Here is a 19,769-nt window from a genome sequence, read left to right as displayed (position 1 = left end):
CTAGACTTATATTAAATTTATAAAGCAAGGGAAAGAGTAGTTGGCAGTGTTACCAAGAACATTACATTTCCTTGTAATTGCTTGTCCAGTCACCTGTCTTCTTCACTGAACTAAGAGCTGCAGTGAAGTTGCCAGAGTAGGGATGTTTATTTTATGCACTCAGAAGTCCCATCTAGGTACCTTGCACACAAACATACCTGTTTAATGAATTTGGAGATAAATGGCAGGACTAACACAAAAGCATGTCTGCAGCCCAGAAGCTGACAGTGCCACTAGTTCAGAGTGTATCAGCAAGAGAGCGCATGTGAATTTCAGAATGCCCATTCTCAAGAAAACAATCACTATTAGTCATCAACTTAAACAGTGAGCCACATCGATACTCCAGGTTAAAAATGCCTTTCTTGATATCTAGCTTTAACAGAGAAATCAGGCAATTTTGACACTATTATAAGCTGATTGCTGCCTTCCTCTACAGAATGACTAAGGGCCTCACAAATGGTTTCACTAACACTTATGTACAAAGTGATAGAACGTTAGCTGCAGATTTAATGTCACCAGGGTTGTAATTTGCATGTGGATGAAAAGTTAACATAATGTAGAAAATGTGAAATTAAACTGACTGAGCAGTGGCCTTGCTCAGATCCATTTCTCTATCTTCATTATTTCACTTTTGGCTTATTGTGTTTGCTGCTTTCTTTCATTACTCACAAAATTGTAAAATAAGTCCCTGAGGATGCACTAGCACAGGGCTTCTGGAAAATCATGTTTGGACAGTTTTGTAATGGGAAATATGAAGCCAATATGTTCTCCATTGTAAAAACGCCAGTGTTCTGTTGCTTTGTTAATTGACCCACAGTTTTAGAAGGAAGAAAGTTAAGTTTGGATGTGAACCAGAATGAAGCAGCACATTTTCAGCTGACTGACTTGTAGGTTTTTCTAAGTTTAAGTGATGCTTGAATACATGAGACTTAGTGACATTGACTCCACCGATGCAACTATTTTGGGAAAAAGAAATGACATGAAAATTATTAGTCTCTTCTAATCAAAGAGTATCAGGAGGAGGAAAGCAAAGGTCTTTTCTAATGCAGAGTGCAGAACAAATAAACTACTATGGGTAAGTTGCAAATTATATTTAAAGTTTTGTTTGTTGAGGAAATTAAAACTGTGGCTTAATTTAATGTGTTTGCCATTATTTTTCTTCCAGTGGCGAGAGGTAAAGCAGAGAACAGCACCAGATGGCCTTCTCAGATGAAATGTAATTTTTCAGAGGTAGTGGGAATGTTAAATCTGTGTGACCTCTGCAAGGCACTATCCTCTCCATGCCTCATTGCCTGAATCTAAAGGCTTGATGTCACCATACATACTTTTACTTCCTTCAAGGGAGAGAAATAAAAATAACTCTGCATTTATCCTCAGTATTATGAGTCATTCAATCAATAGAAAAGAGGGGATGAAGGACATTTTAATCATATGTACCAGAGGACAAAATGTATTTAAGAGATGAAAACAGTACTTTATAATTTGGTAGATATCTTTTGTGCTACATGACACAAACTAGATTTGTCATGTAAAGTAATGGTACAAAGTCATCCCAGGTGATTTCACAGAACTCCTTTCTAACTTTGCTTATACATTTTAAACTTATGACTCATTTAATCCCTTTCTCTATTCAAAGTTCCTTTCAGGACTGGTCAGCAAGGAAATGAATTTCTAGAATTGGGATATGTTCACATATATATGCCATGAATAGTACCCACCTCTGCTTGAAGCCTTATAGACTTCTCTTAGTTCTATGATGATCAGATTTATAAATCTTTAGAGAGTAGTGGAAATCTTTTGTGACCCAACAATGAGTGTGTGTGTATATATATATATATCATTTACCACTGAGGAAAAATATTTTTCAAGTTTAAACTGAAGCAAACAAGCAGCACAGGAAACTATATAGCCCTAGTAAAATTTTATTGTGAGCCATTAGGTCAAATTCTTTACACACATATATATATGATCTCAGCCTTTCCCAATAAATGACAATATGACTTTTTGAATATCCCAAATATGGCTTTCTACCTACAGGAGAGAAACATTTTTTCTACAACTCAACAGTACAAAACACATCAAAACGGGGTGCTCTCACCAGTTCAGGGAAGCAGAAAATGGAATCAGAACTCAACTTAAGAAATCAGGGATGAGTTCTAGTAGCCAAAGGAGTATATAAATAAATGTTCACTCTCCACATTTTCTACTTCAAAATCAGCTGGTAGATGCAGGGCATCATAAAATCAGATACAAACTAACCTGAGAATGTAGGAAAAGAGCGTCTCTTTCAATTCAGTTCTTTAGGGAAGTGATAGTAAGGAGAGAAAATAACCTTAGATCCCCTTTTAACCAAAATTCTACCTCCATGAAGGTTTTTGATGCCAAATAATTGAAACTTATATAAAAGATGAAAAAGGAGTCAAGTAATTCTAAGGATTAAAGACCTACAACTGAAAGTCCAATGGGCCTATGGAAATGGTCTTCATGATGTTAACATTTTTTCATGATTAAAAGTTAACCAGTGCAATTTCTCATCACTACAATAACAGAAGTGTATGCTGGGATAAATTGGACACTGCTTGGAAAGCTTTGAGGATTTTACTACCTAGTCTTCACGTGGAGATTGATGTTATTCAGTTTTCTGGGAAGCAACTTTTGGGAAGAGTTTTTAACCAAGAAGAAAAATATCAGAGGTCAAAATATAATAGAAATAGAACTAAAACAATGATGCCAAGTAGCTAAGAAAGCTACTGAAAAATTTCTTTCAGTCTCCACCACAGTCTTAAGATCTTGTCTTTGTAACTTCCGCCTGAATTTAAAATTCTATCAAAACTTTCTTAGCTCTTAAGCATAAATAAAATAAACAATGGCACAAACATCCTGTCAGTTTAATAATAATCTTAAAACGCTTAAAAAAAGAAAAAACTTGAATAGATGAATTTGTTAATGGATAACAACTGCTAAAGTATAATCCAAATATTAACAAGAATCTTATTTGAAATGCTTTCCTCCCTGCCTTGATATCTTCCTGGGATCAAATTATAGTAAGATACTAAGAACTGTGATCAAGTCTCCCCTGGCTCACAGAAGGAGTGTTTGATTCTTTTCCCCTTAGTTAGTAACTCCAGTAGCTAAAAGTACAGACACAATATGATATGACATTTAATTAAGCCAAATGAGCTGTATTCTCTCAAGCTGGATCCCCAGGCCAAGGCAAATGTGATTTGCTGTGCACTACTGTACTTACTCCTGGAAGGGCTGACACCCTTGGTCTGAAACTTGCACAAGAAAGGCACAGCTTGCACGAACTTACCAGAGCACTTCTGAAATCTAAGAGGCACAAGTCCCTTGACTTACACCAGTCATGGAGTGAGTAACCTAATCCTAAAAACTGAGCAGTGGGCTACTTTTTAGATGCTACTGTCAAGTAGTCTTTACAGAGTAGGACAGTTTCCAATAATATTAGTTATTGTGGTGCTTAACAGAAAGTAACAGGGGACTACTACCAAAAGGAACCAGCATACACTCTGAAGGGATTCTTCCTACTACCCCCACGCCCCGGGCAAAATAGAATTTTTTTTGTGTGTGTGTGTGTGTGACCAAGAAAGCCACGAAATAGGCACACTAAAAATTCTTAGACCCTGTTATTTTAAAGCTACAAAATGTTCCCAAAACAGTCCCAAGGAGTCTAAGCAGGCCTGGCAAAGGCAGCTATGGGAGAGAGAAGGAGGATTCCAGTCAATACAATTGTACAGAACTCTGAAGCATCAGGAGTCTTCATTTGTCATGTAAAACCTGATTCTAGTATCTCAGAAAAATATGAACTATTAGTCTAGGATATGAAAAGATTAACTTGTTATAAGCATGACCTCTGGTAATTTCTCTTAATGAACACAATTTTCTATCAAAAGCTTATGTTCTTTTTGAAGTTACTGGCTACAGAGCAATGCCCTTCCCACCCTTTTTTAAGCAGAAGTAGAAGCTGTATTCTTCAGTGAAAAGACCAATGTTCAGATAAACTAATAGAACGGAATATATTTATGGCTTGTACCAAACAACCAGCACTAAAGCACAGTCTCTGGAAGTAAGTAAAACACAAGTCAAAGTTTAGAAGATCAGTCAAACATAGCAGACTAGATTCTGAGCACTCCCACAGAAAATCAGTTTTGTGATCTAATTAATTTGAATACCAAAGAGCAAACAAATTTAATAGTTTGAAAATACACTAGATTTTTTCATTTAGAGAAAACAATAAACAGCTGTTATTAGCTTATCTTAAATTTACACATCAGAAAGTTCATGACAACCATCACATTTTAAGTTTTTTATAAAAAGGCTGGCATACAGTATCTGGATGCCTTTTGATAAAGAGGCAGATTTGAAAGTATGTTTCTAGACAAAAAGACATCAGGAATTTGAAAAATGGTACATAAGGTCCCAAGTCTAGTTTATAATTCTTGCAAGTTTTTCACCTGGAAGCATATAGTTATATTTTGTCCCCTTTTATAGTCAACCACTTAGAGAAAGACCAAGTCATAAAGCTGCCCACCCTCCTGTTGGAGGAAATATATGACACAGAAGAGGTGAGGGCAATATTCAATCATGGTCATGTATGTAACCTTGTTTATCTGTATTTAGTTTCTTTCAAACATTTTTAGAATGTTTGTAACAGATGGTTATATTCATAAATTTAAATAAGATTTTTCCTCTAAATTCTAAAATACATGTAAATGACCACAAAATACTGTATTTATCACCCATCCTTCCTTTTCGAAGAAACTTAACAGATGTCCTTGCATACTTTTAAATAAAAGTACATAATAAAAAAAATCAACTAAAGACAAATTCTGGAAAACAAAACCCAACTCAATCAAGCACATAGTTTGATTCTGTTTCCTTGAAAAGCAATGAAAGCACTTAGACCAGGACTGAATATACAGAAAGGGTCATGCTGTAAGTTGCAGGGTGTGAGCATGCTTTCCTTTTAGAGTTCAAATGCAGGGAACTTGGCTTTCGTGGGGACTAGCAGGTCGGCCAAGAAATATATTGTTCCAGCCATTCCTGAAGGAAGAGAAGGAGATAAAAGTTATTACACCAATTGACTCCCGTTTTTATAGAGTTACTTTTTTTTTTTTTTAGCATTAACAACATTAGAGTATTAATGGCAAAAATTTAAATGAAATGGAAACAGTCTATATTTATATACTTTACAGTTCTATATTACAGGAGATCCCTGTGAGGTGCCTAGTCTTTTTATCCAGAGAGAAGACAGGGGAGAGAATGGAACCATACAAGTTCAAGTCCCTGCCCTGTCATTTACCACATGTGAGTTCCTTCCCCATGGCACCATGGGCCACTTACCTCTCTTGAGTCTCAGTCTCCTTAACTATGACATAAGAATAACATGCTTTTATGTTTTTGCTGAAATGATTTTATGACAGCATCTGCAAAATGCTCAGCATGTGCCTGGCTCCATAAATGGTGGTCACCATTATGACTACCACTATTAGGTCTGTGCTAGTACAAGTAGTGATTTTTAATACTGACTTCTTGTATTAGTAAGTACTATAAGAAATGATCATCAAATTAATTTGTTGATACACCTCAAATTCAAATACATTATTAAGCAGAGAAGTAGCTGCTGATATTATAAGACATATAAGTAATGTGTGAAAAATACCTTCAAAGAGGGAGAAGGGGGTGTCTGGTGTCCTGCATCCGTGTGCTCCATAATCTAAGCACCATTCAGCAAACTGCAATGAGACCAAATTAAGTTATTAGAATGATTTGTTTCAGTGACCCTAGAAGTTGATATACTGCCCCTAAGTGTTATTCTGAAAAGTCAAAAATTATCAAGTTGGAGAAAAGAGATAAATGCCATTCATACATAGCTTAGAAGGAAATATAATGAGTGGTCTGAGCCACAGATTATCAAGGTTATGGAAGAAGCAGCAACAAGATCACCCTATACCTTTTTTCTCACATAAATGCTTTTGAGTAGAATTATGCCCTTTAAAAGGAATACTAAATTCAACCAAACAGCATTTGAAGGTTTTTCTTAACAACGTTCACTACCTACAGATGATTCATGATTTAAAAATTAAATTAATATCAAGAGATGAACGAAAGCGCTTCCCTCAATTTTTTAAAGCTACTTTGCTTCTCTCAGTCTGAACCCTACCTTACAGGCCCGGTACAGGTACTTCACATCCTGCGTGAGGTTGTAAAGAGTCAGGAAGGCATAGGCATTCCCCGCAGCACCATGGCACAGCCCGTACCCCTTCTTCAGCAAACCGTATTGCCAGATCACATCTGCACATTGGTAGGCACAACAGAGATACTTCTCCTCTTTGAACACCTGAAGAGTCAAGGAATGTGAGTTTTCTTATACAGAATATAAAAGAAGGTTCCTTCCTGCTATGAAAAAAGAAGTAGTAGGGGAAGAAAAGAGAGGGCCTGACAAGAAAGGCAAGGGATTTAGTGACAGAGATGTGTTATACCAGTAGTAAAAAACTATTAAAATTGGCTTTGCTTTTTTTTTTAATTAACTGGGCCTGACCTTGTCTACATGGTCTTGTTTTATGTGCATGTGTCTGTGTATAGGGGTGTGATCATTTAAGCAGCATTATTTAACTTGAAACTTGCTGTCATCATGAGTCACTCTCAGAAGTACAAATGCTAACTTTTGTATGAAATATTGCTACTATTAAATAGGAAGTTTGTTTATATACTGGGGAAGAAACTGATTATATAACATAACTTTATCAGAACAATACAAGTAGACCTTCATAATCTTTTATTGCCTGCTATATTTTGATCAAAGACTTAAGAAATATTCTTGAGTAGGTATTTTTAATATCCCATTGCAAATCCTTAAAAGCAGAATAAAGCAGTTTTAAAAGCTCTTCTATTATATCCGACTTTCTGAAATGTAGAACTTGATATTCTAAAAGCTTGCTTAGTTATGAGATGCCAATGCCTATTTATAGCCTACAGACATAACTTATATTTGATTTGGACCAATGGTTATACATGTCTTAGTTTACTTCTATTTTTTTCCCCTCAATTAAAAACTTTTTCTTTGATTGTGGCAATGCCATCCATACCAGCCTTTTTAGGACTGATATTTGTATTTTTTTTTTTTTTTTTGTGGTAAGATGTACAAATAATAAAATTTATCAGTTACACTTTTTTAAGCATATAATTCAGTGGTATTAATTACATTCACCTTGTTATATAACCATCATTACTACCCATGTGCAAGACTTTTTAATATTCCCAACAGAAGTTCTATACCTATAAGCAATAAATCCCCATTCCCTACTCCCTTCCCCAAGACCCCAGCATCACTTCATACAGATGGCATCATAAAATATTTATCCTTTTGTATCTGGCTTGTTTCACCTAGCATGTTTTCAAAGTTTATAAATGTTGCAGTATATATTAAAATTTCAGTATTTTTTAAGACTCATATATAGCATATTTTCTTTATCTATTCATCTGTTGGTGGGTACCTGGATAATTTCCACCTTTTGGCTGAGGAACTGTTATGAACACTGATTGGTGCATACAAATCTTTTTGAATTTTTGTTTTCATTTTTTTCTGGATATTTTACCTAGGAGTAGAATTGCTAGATTATGTGTTAATTAAATGTTTAATTTTGTGAGAGAACCACTAAACCATTTTCAATGGAAGCCATATCATTTCATATTTCCATCAGAAATGGATGAGGGTTCTATTTTTAATTCAGCCTCTGGGATATTATTTTGGCTCTGTCACTGATGTCATGATCTTGGTTACTCTGTCAGTGAAGCAGTCTCTTGTTCTATGAAATAATGTCTTCTGTGGACCAATGGATACTGTGACAATAATTTATTTAGCAAAGTGATTTTAAGTCTAACAAATGAATTATATATTACTCTTTTAAGGACTGTAAGAGTCATTTTAAATAAAAAAAATTTTGGTTATGTTTTCCAATTTTTTCTCAAATGAGAAAGTACACAGTACCTTATAGGCCTGGATAAGCATGTAGATTACCCCAGGGGCTCCATGACACCAGTGGACAAGCAGATCTCGATTATCGTCCACACATGGAGGATAATTGCCAGAAGGGAATTTCAGCTGGCAAACAAAGTCTACACTTGGCTTGACCAAAGTATGTAACTTTGCTTGGCTCACTTGAAGGCTGGGCTAAAATAAGAAAGAAATTTGTTAGTTTTGCTGAAGCAAACAGACTTTCTCAGAACTCAGTATGAGTTTTAAACCAGTAGAGAAACATGACCAAAGGGAATTGAAGAGTCATTAAAAAGCTTTGAATTTCACCTAGTGCATCATTTTGCTTTAATCTTTTGTGATTTCACTTTATAATTTTTAAATCAAAATAAAACTAGGCCATCAGTTAATGCTTATGGTCTTCTGTATGTATTATTTTTCAGCATTTGTTGTTATCTGCATACATATAAGTAAGTTTCCTAAGTAAACACTTGAGAATGTGAGTGTAGAAGAAATTTCCTAAAGTTTCAATACCTATAACATGCTCTAAAATTCACAAAGAGATTCATTAGGTAAGCAAGGACAACTTTCACTATTATATTCAGAGAAGTGTCAGGTAATGTTTTCAATAGAAAAGGACACTTACAAGTTAGGAGACATGGAATCTGATACCAAACTATTGCATAATTTTAAATCATATTTTTCTGTAGAGGATTTGAAACCCATCTATATACAGCATTATCTCACAAAATGATATACAGATTTATAGAACATATTTATATAAAGCATATGAATGGTAACTCTTGATATAATTTTTTAGCTTCCTTTTTTGATCCTTTTAATTCAATGCACTGCTCATTACTTAAACAATCATTTTTAAGTGCTGTTTTATCAGGCAGGGGGTGGGGCAAGTGGGGTGGGTAGTGGTGTGAGGCATAGGCAGGAGGCAGTGCTGGGAATGAAGCAATATTGATGAAACATCTTTCACAAGATTTTAAAAGTTCTTTAGGGACATATGGATTATACTTTACATAAGAAATAGTGTTAAAGCTCAATTTAAAGTGTTAGTGTAGAATGAGTAAACTTGTCCAACAAGGCCTAAAAATAATATTGCTTTTTTATTGATATAGATATTCAGGATTAAAAATGAAATCATTTCAAATAGATAATAACCTGAAAATGAAAAAAATCAGTACTTAGATTTTCAGATTTCTTTTTACAACTAACGAAAAAGAGGCAGAGTAGATGTCCTCTCATTACCTGTTTTAATGAAAGGTCAATGAGGCAAGCACTCTACCAACCGACTATATCAATAGGGCAGAGAGGTGGGAGGGGAAAGAAGTGGGTGTGGGGTTAGAAATGATGGTGAAATGTGATAGCCATCATTACCCAAAGTACATGTATGAAGATACAAATTGGTGGAAAATACTTTGTATACAACCTGAGATACAAAAAGTTGTGCTCTATATGTGTAATATGAATTGGAATGTATTCTGCTGCCATATATGAATTTAAAAAAATTAATAAAAAAAAGAGAAAGGTCAGTGAGGTAATCCAGTCACTGACACATATGATTTTAATTCACCCTGAACTTCAGAAGACATGAACTCTCCTTCCCTGAAAACTTTTTAATAATTTACATGTACTTCTGGATAAAAAGAGCCACTGAGGGAGTGTGCTAGAAAAACAAAGGAACTTCAAGTCTAAATTGTCAAAAATCCTAATTATAAAACTTCTAATTGAGAAGTGCAGAATAATTACTACAGCTGACATCTGATTGGCACTAACATACAAACTGTGATTTTGCATTCAAAAATCAGTAATAACCTTGAGTTTTTCAGCTCTATTTTCATTATTTAGTCAGAGAAAGCAGGCCTGACATTTTGTATTATTATAGCTGGCTACTCAACCAGCTGATAATATGTATATCCAAGCACTCATTTTGAACATATTAATGAAGCACTTTACACCACACTGTGCTCTGGGAAGATGAGGGGTACCCTCTGCTGCCATTAAGAATTTATTTTCTTTTAACATAAATTCTTATTCATAAGTACCAAATCTCTTTAAGGAGAGCTTCTAAGTCCCCTAAAATGACATTCTCTGAGAAGTTTTTTCTGCCCTCTTCAAGTCATGTTTCTACAGTGACTTCTAAGTCTATCTGACTTTAGTTGACGTCTCCCAACATTAACAGGACCCAAGAACTGTTAGATGTAGCACTTTGTTGTTGTTGTTGTTATAGTATTGGGAATTGAACCCAGGGGCACTCTACCACTGAGCTACATCCTCAGTTTTTTATTTTTATTTTGACACAGGGTTTTGCTAAGTTACTGAGGCTGGCCTTCACTGCTCGTCTATCCAGTTCAGGGATTACAGGTGTGCACCACTGCGCCTGTAATCATTATTCAGGTATATTATTCAAAATTCACTGAAGAGCTACAGGTAACACATACTCATTTGTTTTCTACTGATTTTATTTTCAAAATTTGTTTCAATGGATCTTATCTTATAATATGGGAATATATTAATTAAAGGCATTTGCTGAAAGAGAAAAGCAAAGGGTACTTCATATACAATTACAGGTCAAAATTCTTTAGTCCTCATGAGTGGCAATAGGTAGGAAGGTATAGTCACCTACAAATCAAATGTCAACTCAAAGCACAGTGTCTTTAAGTTTATACACTTTAAAATGCACTGTGGCCAAAGTTACCATTGTTTGTCTGGGTCAAGCAACTGACATGATGCTGTAGTTGCCAAAAGGATAAAACAGAGCTGTAGGGTCTTTCTTCCTACCCAATACAGTGTACGTGTCAGTCAGGAGGCAAATTTTAAAGTCTCACCATACTCATCCATTACCTGCATCAGGTAGTAATAAATTCCTGCCAGGCCATGAGCAGCACCCACATAATATTCCTGGTACCATTCATACATCAGTGGAGACTTTGCAGTGAAGTTTCTCTTTCTAGCTAGGTTTTCTCCAGAGGTTAACACTGTTTCACAAATCTACAGAGAGAAAGCCAACCGAAATAACAAGACAATTAAAATAAAAATTTTTCTGGTGGAGGCAAGGAGCTTTTTGCTATGAGGTACTGAAAAATATGGTACATTAAACTTCTGCCAGGGAGGGGTACTGTTTACTTCAACTGAAGAGAAGTGTCTCAGAGAAGTGAGAAATGAAGTGAGGAAAGACAGGGAGGATCTTGAACTCTTTTTACTAGTGCTACAAGAATTCACTTGTCAAAGGAAAGCATAAACTCTTCCAGGCACAAAAGGAGACATCTGCATCTGGGGGGTGAAATCTAGCCCTGACCTTCCTCTGAAAGAGTCTCTAAACTCTCAAATGGAGCAGGTGGCCTTCTGACTCAAGTCCCTCCCCAGTGCTTCCAGCAGCATTTAGTGTGAATTACTGTTTGTCCTCTGTGTCTGACTTCTAAAGGTCAAGATACACCCTCTTTCTTAAGTAGGAGGATGTGCTAACTGGAAAGACAAAGGTAAGAGGTTTGGCAATGAGCAAGTAAATGGGCTCCCAAAAAGACTTCTAAAAAGCATCAATTTGTGGTACCTGCTGAATATGGCTTTGAGGAATCTTTTCAACTCCAAAGTTCTTGTTGACAAAAAGAAGAGCATAGATGTAGCCCATTCGTCCATACAGCATTTCATTTGGAGCATGGGGATCGATCTTATTTAGGTGAATTAGCCTAGGAATAGAAACACATGCCTAAAATATTCTGACAGGGATTGCTACTGGTGAATACTTAAAAATGTTACATTAATACACACACACACAGACACACACACTGTATAGATATTTTATGCATATAAAACACATTTGTATAAAGATATATTATGTATACAATCCGGGTTCAAAGATTTAGCCCTCAATTAAATTTTTTTTTCTTTAGTTTATAATGGAGCTTACAAAAAAAAAAAAAAAATCAAAGGAAAAGAATACAAGTGAGTGCCTGAGGCTGCCTGGAACCTCCTAGTTCTTCATGGAACTATATCCTAAGACTAGTACTTAGGCAGCTGGCATCAGAGAAACCAAACTGCTGGTCATCAGAGCATGCAGCCTGGAGAAAGGATTACATGAACACACAAAGGACCACTATTTCCTTAAAATGAAAGGTTTGCTGCATCCCACTCATCTCCTTCCTTGGTTTATTCCTTAATGCGAAGAATCTGTATGGCAGCCTGATCTACTGCAATTGACAACACATGTAGATGGCACAAAAGTATCATGTCCCTGTCTTCCAGTCTCTCAGCCTTCTAGTTCTTATTTTCAGAAATGACCTTGGTGACCAATTTTTTTTGGTATGTATTCCTAAATTTATTTTATGTACATACAGACATGAAAACACATATTTATAAATGTAAACATATCCCACCATGTTGTGCACCTTTGTTGAATAACACATCTTTACAACCACTGCATACTGGCACATATTCCTTCTTTATAACAGTTACAGAGGACTGTAGAGCTAAATGGATGTATTATAATTTATTAGGTCTCTATTGACAAACTCAGTTCAGTTTCTCAGATAAAAGCTATTTTTGTTACTGGTCCCAGGTAAGATGGAGTAAGCACACTCAATCATACCTCTCCCACTAAATATAGTCTCCCAAAGCTGGACAGAAAACATGAAGCAGCTATTTGAGAACCCTGAAAAGTAAACATAAGAAGGCAGAATGGGGATGAAGACCATAATGTGAAGATCCACCAAACTAGAGGTAAGTTTGTCATGTTTTCCCTTCTGGTATGCCCCTGGCCCAAAGCCCAGAGGTGGCTCCCTGTGGGCTGCTAGCCCTAAAAGCAGTCCTTTACTTCTGTCTCAAGGATGAACAGGAAAGGGAGAGCCTAACACCTGGAGAGGGAGGGTAATTTTTTCTTTGTTCTCTTGTGCTCCAGTCTACAGGAAATCTTATGTTGCCAGCAGAAGTAAAAGCAATGGAACTCACAGGAGCCAGAACTTCAAAGGAAGAAAACTTTCTTACAGACATGAGGAGCTGTATTCCCCTGGTGGAAGGGTGAACCTCACCGCTTTACTCCTCTTTCTATCCTCCACATCATCTAGCCCCAGATGCAGGCAGCCATGAGAAGTATATGGCAGAGCAGGATAACTAAAGTCTTAAGTTTCCTTCCCAGAGGACCAAAGAGGGAAGCCCCAGGGAATCAGAAGATAGAAGGAAGTTAAAGATGGAGGTAAATAAGACTGGAAAAGAAATCACATTTGATAGTTAAACTCTGAGAATGAAACATTTTTTCCTTTTAGCAGTGGGTGGAGGAGTAAATGTGATAGAGAAATGTCTTTGCTATTCACACAGAATTTTGAAAGTGCAGTGGGGGCTGTATATACTCGCTTAGCTACAGACTGAAATAGGTTTTATATTTACTCTAAGAAGGGTCTGAGGACGATGTGGCTTTCTCTGAGGTATAAGAACAGGGTAGGGAACTATCTGCATGTGTGTATGTATGTGGATCTTCTTTCTAACAAATGTTTGCACATTTGGCAGAATGTACAACTACTTATGCTTTCATTTTAACATACTCAGAGGTCAGGATATAGCTAAGAAGGTATACAGCACCCCCCTGCTAATATATGGGAGCCACCAATATTTACCAAAAAACAATAAAAGAAACCCAAGTAAACACCAGGTTGTACACCAATAGGGAAAGTAGAGAATCTCAGCTCCACAGGGAGCATACTTGTGAAAAGGAAAATAATCCTCCCTCTTTACTACTTCCATAAGCTTTGAGGGAAAAGATATGCTTAACATTTAAAATGAAGAGGACATGTTTCAAAATGACAGAATTAGATTATTTTAGTGACTGAAAGCAGCTAATAGTGATGAAACAAAGGCAAAGAAAAAGATACAAAGGAGATTTCAAGGGAACTTCCTTCCCAATAGGAAAGAGTAGTTTGAAAGGGCATGGCTAGTTGCAGTTATTGCAAAAGTTACAACTTTTTCACATTACACCTTGAGAACTGAGGCATCTCAAATTAATATGCAAATGTTGGCACGTGTAATTTTTTTTCTCCTTTAAAAAATAAGCAATAAACTCACAGTGGAGCAGAGGTTATGTTAGAAACAGGGTCACCATGGTCAGATGTTTCTTTGTATTTTTTTGTAATACTTTGTTTAACCTTTGCTCATCATCATTCATGGCTATGTGGGTGGCAGAATTATGGGCCACTATGTTTTCTATTTCAGTACCATATAAATATGTATACACATTCACACACATATACATCCCTAATTTTCAAGAGAATTCAAAAGCATTCATTAAGAAGAATTCTCTTTTTTTCCTCAAACCAGATATGGTACCTCAGTATCACTGAGACTATAAAGAACACAAATCTGTTTAAAACTGTTGCAGTAAACAGAATGAATGTTTGCACTTAGATAAGAACCTATTATCATTTTAATATAAATGCATTGAGTTATATAGAATTTAGATTTTAAAAAAGCATTTTTGATTTGTTTTTGCAAAGGAAATCAAAGAACTATTCAAAAGGGAGAATTTATGATACTTTTTAAAGCAAACATGCACTATGGATATATTACTCAGAACAATTATTCTTTTACTGCTAATGAGGTTCCTGTCAAAATAAAATGCTTGAAATTAGAAATTGCCATTCCTTTCTCTTTGCCAATGTTATCACTTATACTACCATTAGGTGGCGATACAAAATTAGTATTCTAATTAATTTTGGTTGTTCAAAGCAGGTAGCAAATACTTTCATATACTTAAAATATGCTCAAAGTATCTCTTCAATGGATTTTAGGGTAATATTTTAGGTATTAAACTTAATATTAATATTAAATTTTAGGTAATAATATTTTTTTTTCCTGGATTTCATTTTTTTCCTGGATTTTAATTCATATCACTAAACCAGTTGGATCAGAGGTTAGCAATAGATGGACTTTTGACTGCATGTTTCACATGCTAAGATAAAATAATAATAGCATTCATAAATCATAATGGTTATTTTATGTGTTTTTGTAAACTCTCAAACCCGCAAGCATATTGTTCCAGCTCCATTTATTTGTTTTGATTATGTTGATATTAATAACAAACAATCTTTAAAAGAGAGATAAGGAAGTCACTGAAATGTCACTGAAGGAAAAATAACATTTAGAAATAGGCTACTTCTATCCCTGAACTAGCAGTATTTCCTTAGGGTGTTATTGGGAGAGTTTTTTGGTTTTGTATTATATCAAAAGGTTTGTAAGTTAAAAAAAAAAAAAAAAAAAAAAAAAAGTAGTTCTTTTCTGACCCATCACACTACAAAAGTAGTGTAGTTGATACATTTCCTGTCTAGAAAACTAAAGCTCTTCATCAGTCTTAAGTATGGCTCTAAAGCACTATATATGTCAGGTTTGTCACCTAATTGGGTACCTAACAGGCTATGCTTTCTATTTGTGCTGTGGTACTAATACCTCTGTGTAGAAAGAAGGGTAAAAGTGGACATGATATATATCAGCAGTAGAAAGAACTACCACTGTGATACTATGTACTGTTGTCCACTCCTCCACTCCTTGGTCATCAGCAGGACAATATGAACAAGAACACATACACACTCCTTTTGAGGAGTCAGAAACCCCTGCCAGAGAAGTAAAAATGGTCAGCCAGGCATGATGATGCATGCTTATAATCCCAATGGCTCAGGAGGCTGAGGCAGGAGGATCTCAAATTCACAGCCAGCCTCAGCAACCTGAAAAGTTCTTAAGCAACTTAGTGAGACTGGGGATGTAGCTCAGTGGTTAAGTGTCTCTGGGTTCAATTCCTAGTACAAAAACACCCCCCCAAAACCAAACAAAAACACAAGAGCCCAAGGTTAAGATTTTTACCCAAGGAAAATAACTCATTTCTTTAAATTTCAGTTTCTTTGTTGAAGAATTAGGTTTTTGATGATTTCAGAGGTCCTTTTGGATTTTAAAACTCAAAATTAAGATCTTGAAAGACCATTACATAAAAGAAATGTAGGCAAGGAAAGATGAGCTAGAATATGATTGATATTGGCAGTGGAGCACAACACAGCTTCTACAACAAATCCCAAAAGGGGTATGATAAGAGGAAGGAGGTTGGTAAAAAGTAAAACAAACATGTAGGTTTATTTAATACCTACTGATACCAAATAATTTTGAATTTTCTGAAATCAAACCATAAAGAATTATAAATTATTCCACTGAAAGGGAGGAAATTTGAAAGATGAAGCAAGCATATACAAATAATTCTTCTTTCTGTTCTACCATGAACTTTAAAAATCTAAATAGTGTATTTTTTGTCATATATCTGTATTCCTAATTTTTAACCTTAACAAGTCTTCTGGTTATATTCTTGAAAATATCATAAAAAATAAAAAGATATAAAAAATAAAAAAATTTGTTACCAAGGTTATAAGAAAAAAACAGAATCTTAACTCACTCTTCTGATTTTAATAAACCAACATTGATGTTTGGTATTATTTCCCAAAGAGTGTTTCTTAGACTAAGTCTTCCAGATGTGCAAAGACAGGTGTCTATGTAAGTTTAGTAAATGCTGCTCTCTAGAGTTGCAGTGTTTCTCTATGCACATAAACTACTAAAGATTCTGAGCAGCCAGTAGAGGTGTATATTTAATTTTGTTTAACTAGTGTTTGAATACAATCTCCAATCTGAATACCCTGTTTTCACTGAATACCATCAACATTCCTCACACAGCAAACTCTTACTATTTGGCTGCACATATATTGGGAAATGGCGGCATCATTTGTAAAATATGGGAGCACTACAATTTAATTTGATGGTATTTAAGAGCAATTTACTGAATAAGACTATCTTATGAACCTTGTGAGGTTTTTTAAACTGCCCAAGAAAAAAGAAAAAAGGAGTTTCTGTGTTTCAAATTTAAGTATGGAATAGCTTTTGTATTGGTTAGTCTCACACAAGTCAATTGTTATGGAAGGAACATATTTTAATTAAACTTTAAAGAAATCATGCTATTTGCCATTTTGGTCAAGCTTGGTAATATGTTTTATCCTAAATATTTCCCAGCCTTGAAATACAATTTCAGAGTTTTTTCTTCCACATACACTAAATAAGCTGTACTACATAATTCATAGCCTTTAATAGATGTAGCATAGTTATACATAAAAAAAATGGTTTAGAGTCCTGCAAAAGCTCATGTGTGAGACAGTACAAGAATTTTTAGACATGAAATGATTGGGTCATGAGAACCTTAACCTAATCCACTGTTATGAATTAACTGGGTGGTAACTGTAAGAGGTATGGTTGGAGGAGATATGTCAATGGCTTGGTCTGCCTTTAGGATTTATATTTTGTCGCTGGTGGGCAAAGCTCTCTGCTTCCTGATTGCAATGTCTTGAACTGCTTTCCTCTGACATGTCCTTCCACCCTGATATTCTGCCTTACCCCAGGTTCAGAGCTATGGAGTTGGCCAACCATGGGCACTGACCTCTGAAACCACGAACCCCCAAATAAACTTTTCCTGTTCTACATTGTTCTTGTCAAGTCTTTTGGTCACAGTGATGCAAGAGCTCACTAAAACATATGTCAATTCAGGGGATTATTTAATGTAATTATTAACAAAGCATTATAGAATAAAAGACTCCTTAACCCACTCATTTTCTCCTTCTCTTATAATTTCCAGTGGAAGCCAGGTGCAGTAGCACATGCCTATAATCCCAGCTGCTTGGGAGGCTGAGGCAGGAGGATTGTGAGTTCAAAGTTAGCTTCATCAACTTAGTAAGGCCCTAAGCAACTTAGTGAGGACCTGTCTCTAAATAAAATATAAAAAAAGGAAAAAATAAAAAATTCCAGTGAAAGTTACAATATGGAAATAGTAATAAGAAAAAATAGAAAAATATAATAAAGAAAAATTGAAGGAAGAGGGAGAATTTGTTTGTGTATGCTTTTGCCAATTTGTGTACATTGTGGTTAAACAATATGGGCATGAATGCTTCTTTCTTTAAATACAACATAATTATGTCCCAAAATACACACCACCACACAGTACAGTCATACCTTGGTATTCATAGGGATTGGTTCCCATTTCTCTGGTGGGTACTGAAATCTGTGGATGCTCAAGACCCTTATATGAAATGGCATAGTAGCATATAATCTATACTTATCCTTCCATCTACTTTATTTTTTTTTTTAAAGAGAGAGAGAGAGAGAGAGAGAGAAAATTTTTTATTATTTATTTTTTAGTTATCGGCGGACAAAACATCTTTGTTTGTATGTGGTGCTAAGGATCGAACCCGGGCCACACGCATGCCAGGCGAGCGCGCTACCGCTTGAGCCACATCCCCAGCCCCCTTCCATCTACTTTAAATCATCCCCAGATTACTTACAATACTCAATGCAATATAAAAACTATGTAAATAGTTGTATTGCTTAGAGAATAACAATATGTAAAAAAAAGTCTGTACTATTCAGTACAAAAGAAAATTTTTTTGTAATATTTTTGATCCACAGCTGAATCTATGGATGTAAACCTGTGAATATGGAAGGCCAACTGTTTAACTAAGAGATCCTTAACTAACTTTACTGGTGATGATAATGTTATTTGGGTGGTAATTTATAATAAAGAATACATGGAATGAAAAACCATGGACAACTCAGTGATGATCACTGATTAAAGTGCTGCTGAGTTGCAACTCTCCTGTTAGTGTAAACATGCTCAGTGGGAGCCTATGAGCCCTACACGGAGTTGCATGGCAGTCAGATTCCTTAGTAAATTCAAAGGCATGCTCAATAAGCTCTAATAAGGCAACAAATAAAGTTTATTAATACAAAAGTTTAGTAATTCATAATTCATAAGATTCCAGTGGAGTGCCATGACTTGTATTAAAAATGGAAATCTGGATTTACATGGCATTGTCCCTGAGAAAGGCAGTCTTGAATTAGTTGTGGTCCCTTAGGATGCCTCTCCAGAGAATTTAAATGCATTTCTTTGAATTTCTGATGCTGGATGGGCAATCACATGATTAGGTTTTTGATCTCACAAATGTTACTGAACTTATGTTTAATCTGGAACATGACGATGTCTTGTATCTTGCAATAAAATAGGGATTACAATGGTTGTTTCTTAACTACAACACAGGAAAAATATATAAGAACTGATCAAATGCAGGAATAAAATTTATCTGCCAAGAAAAGTATTCACTAGAATTTTTTTTGCTGATATATGCAAAATGCAATATGTCTAGGTAATAATCCTTACAAAGAAACATGATTACCGTGTGATGCAATCATCTGCCTGCTTCTCATTGTTCATCTTGCTATACAGCACAGCGGCCACCGCGAGGGGTCCTGCATCGCCGCAAAGGAAGGTAATGGAACGCTTGGTCAGACAGTTCAGGCTTTGCTTCACATAGCAATGTGCCATCTGGAGGTAGGCAGGGTCCCCGAACACTTCAAAGAGATGTAAGTAAAGCACAGCAATACCTTGAAAGCAAAAAGAAAACAATGTAAAGATGAGGAAAAGACAACTGATTTTATTATTTTGGCATGTATGTATTCTCGATAGCTAAACGATAAGTTATGAAATCATGGTCCCCAAAACATAGTAATCTACTTAATTAATGATTTAATTAATAAGACATGTTTTGTCCTTGTAACCTAAAGAAACTCAAAGTTGGGAATGGAAAACTAAATTTCTTTTCATACAAAAAACTTTTTGTGTGAGAAGGTAGTTTGTGTCATCAAATCCCCTACCTACACCATCTTTTCA

General features: G+C 35.5%; 1 protein-coding gene across 2 annotated transcripts in view; it reads right to left on the bottom strand.

The window, feature by feature from the left end:
- Positions 1-1,945: 1,945 nt before the first annotated feature.
- The window catches only part of Lancl1 (LanC like glutathione S-transferase 1), a 34,680-nt gene continuing 16,856 nt past the window's right edge, over positions 1,946-19,769 (bottom strand). For both annotated transcript variants that reach the window (XM_076866103.2, XM_076866102.2), the window contains exons 4-10: positions 19,276-19,483; positions 11,595-11,730; positions 10,889-11,035; positions 8,048-8,230; positions 6,221-6,397; positions 5,720-5,792; positions 1,946-5,100 (exon numbers count right to left, since the gene is read on the bottom strand). In XM_076866103.2, the coding sequence (XP_076722218.1) occupies positions 5,024-5,100; positions 5,720-5,792; positions 6,221-6,397; positions 8,048-8,230; positions 10,889-11,035; positions 11,595-11,730; positions 19,276-19,483 (1,001 nt within the window). In that variant the 3' untranslated portion in view covers positions 1,946-5,023. The remainder of the gene's footprint in view (positions 5,101-5,719; positions 5,793-6,220; positions 6,398-8,047; positions 8,231-10,888; positions 11,036-11,594; positions 11,731-19,275; positions 19,484-19,769) is intronic.

Source organism: Callospermophilus lateralis, chromosome 9 (genome assembly GCF_048772815.1).
Source record: "Callospermophilus lateralis isolate mCalLat2 chromosome 9, mCalLat2.hap1, whole genome shotgun sequence".
NCBI classification, from domain to species: domain Eukaryota; kingdom Metazoa; phylum Chordata; class Mammalia; order Rodentia; family Sciuridae; genus Callospermophilus; species Callospermophilus lateralis.
This window is presented reverse-complemented; position numbering and strand designations above follow the sequence as displayed.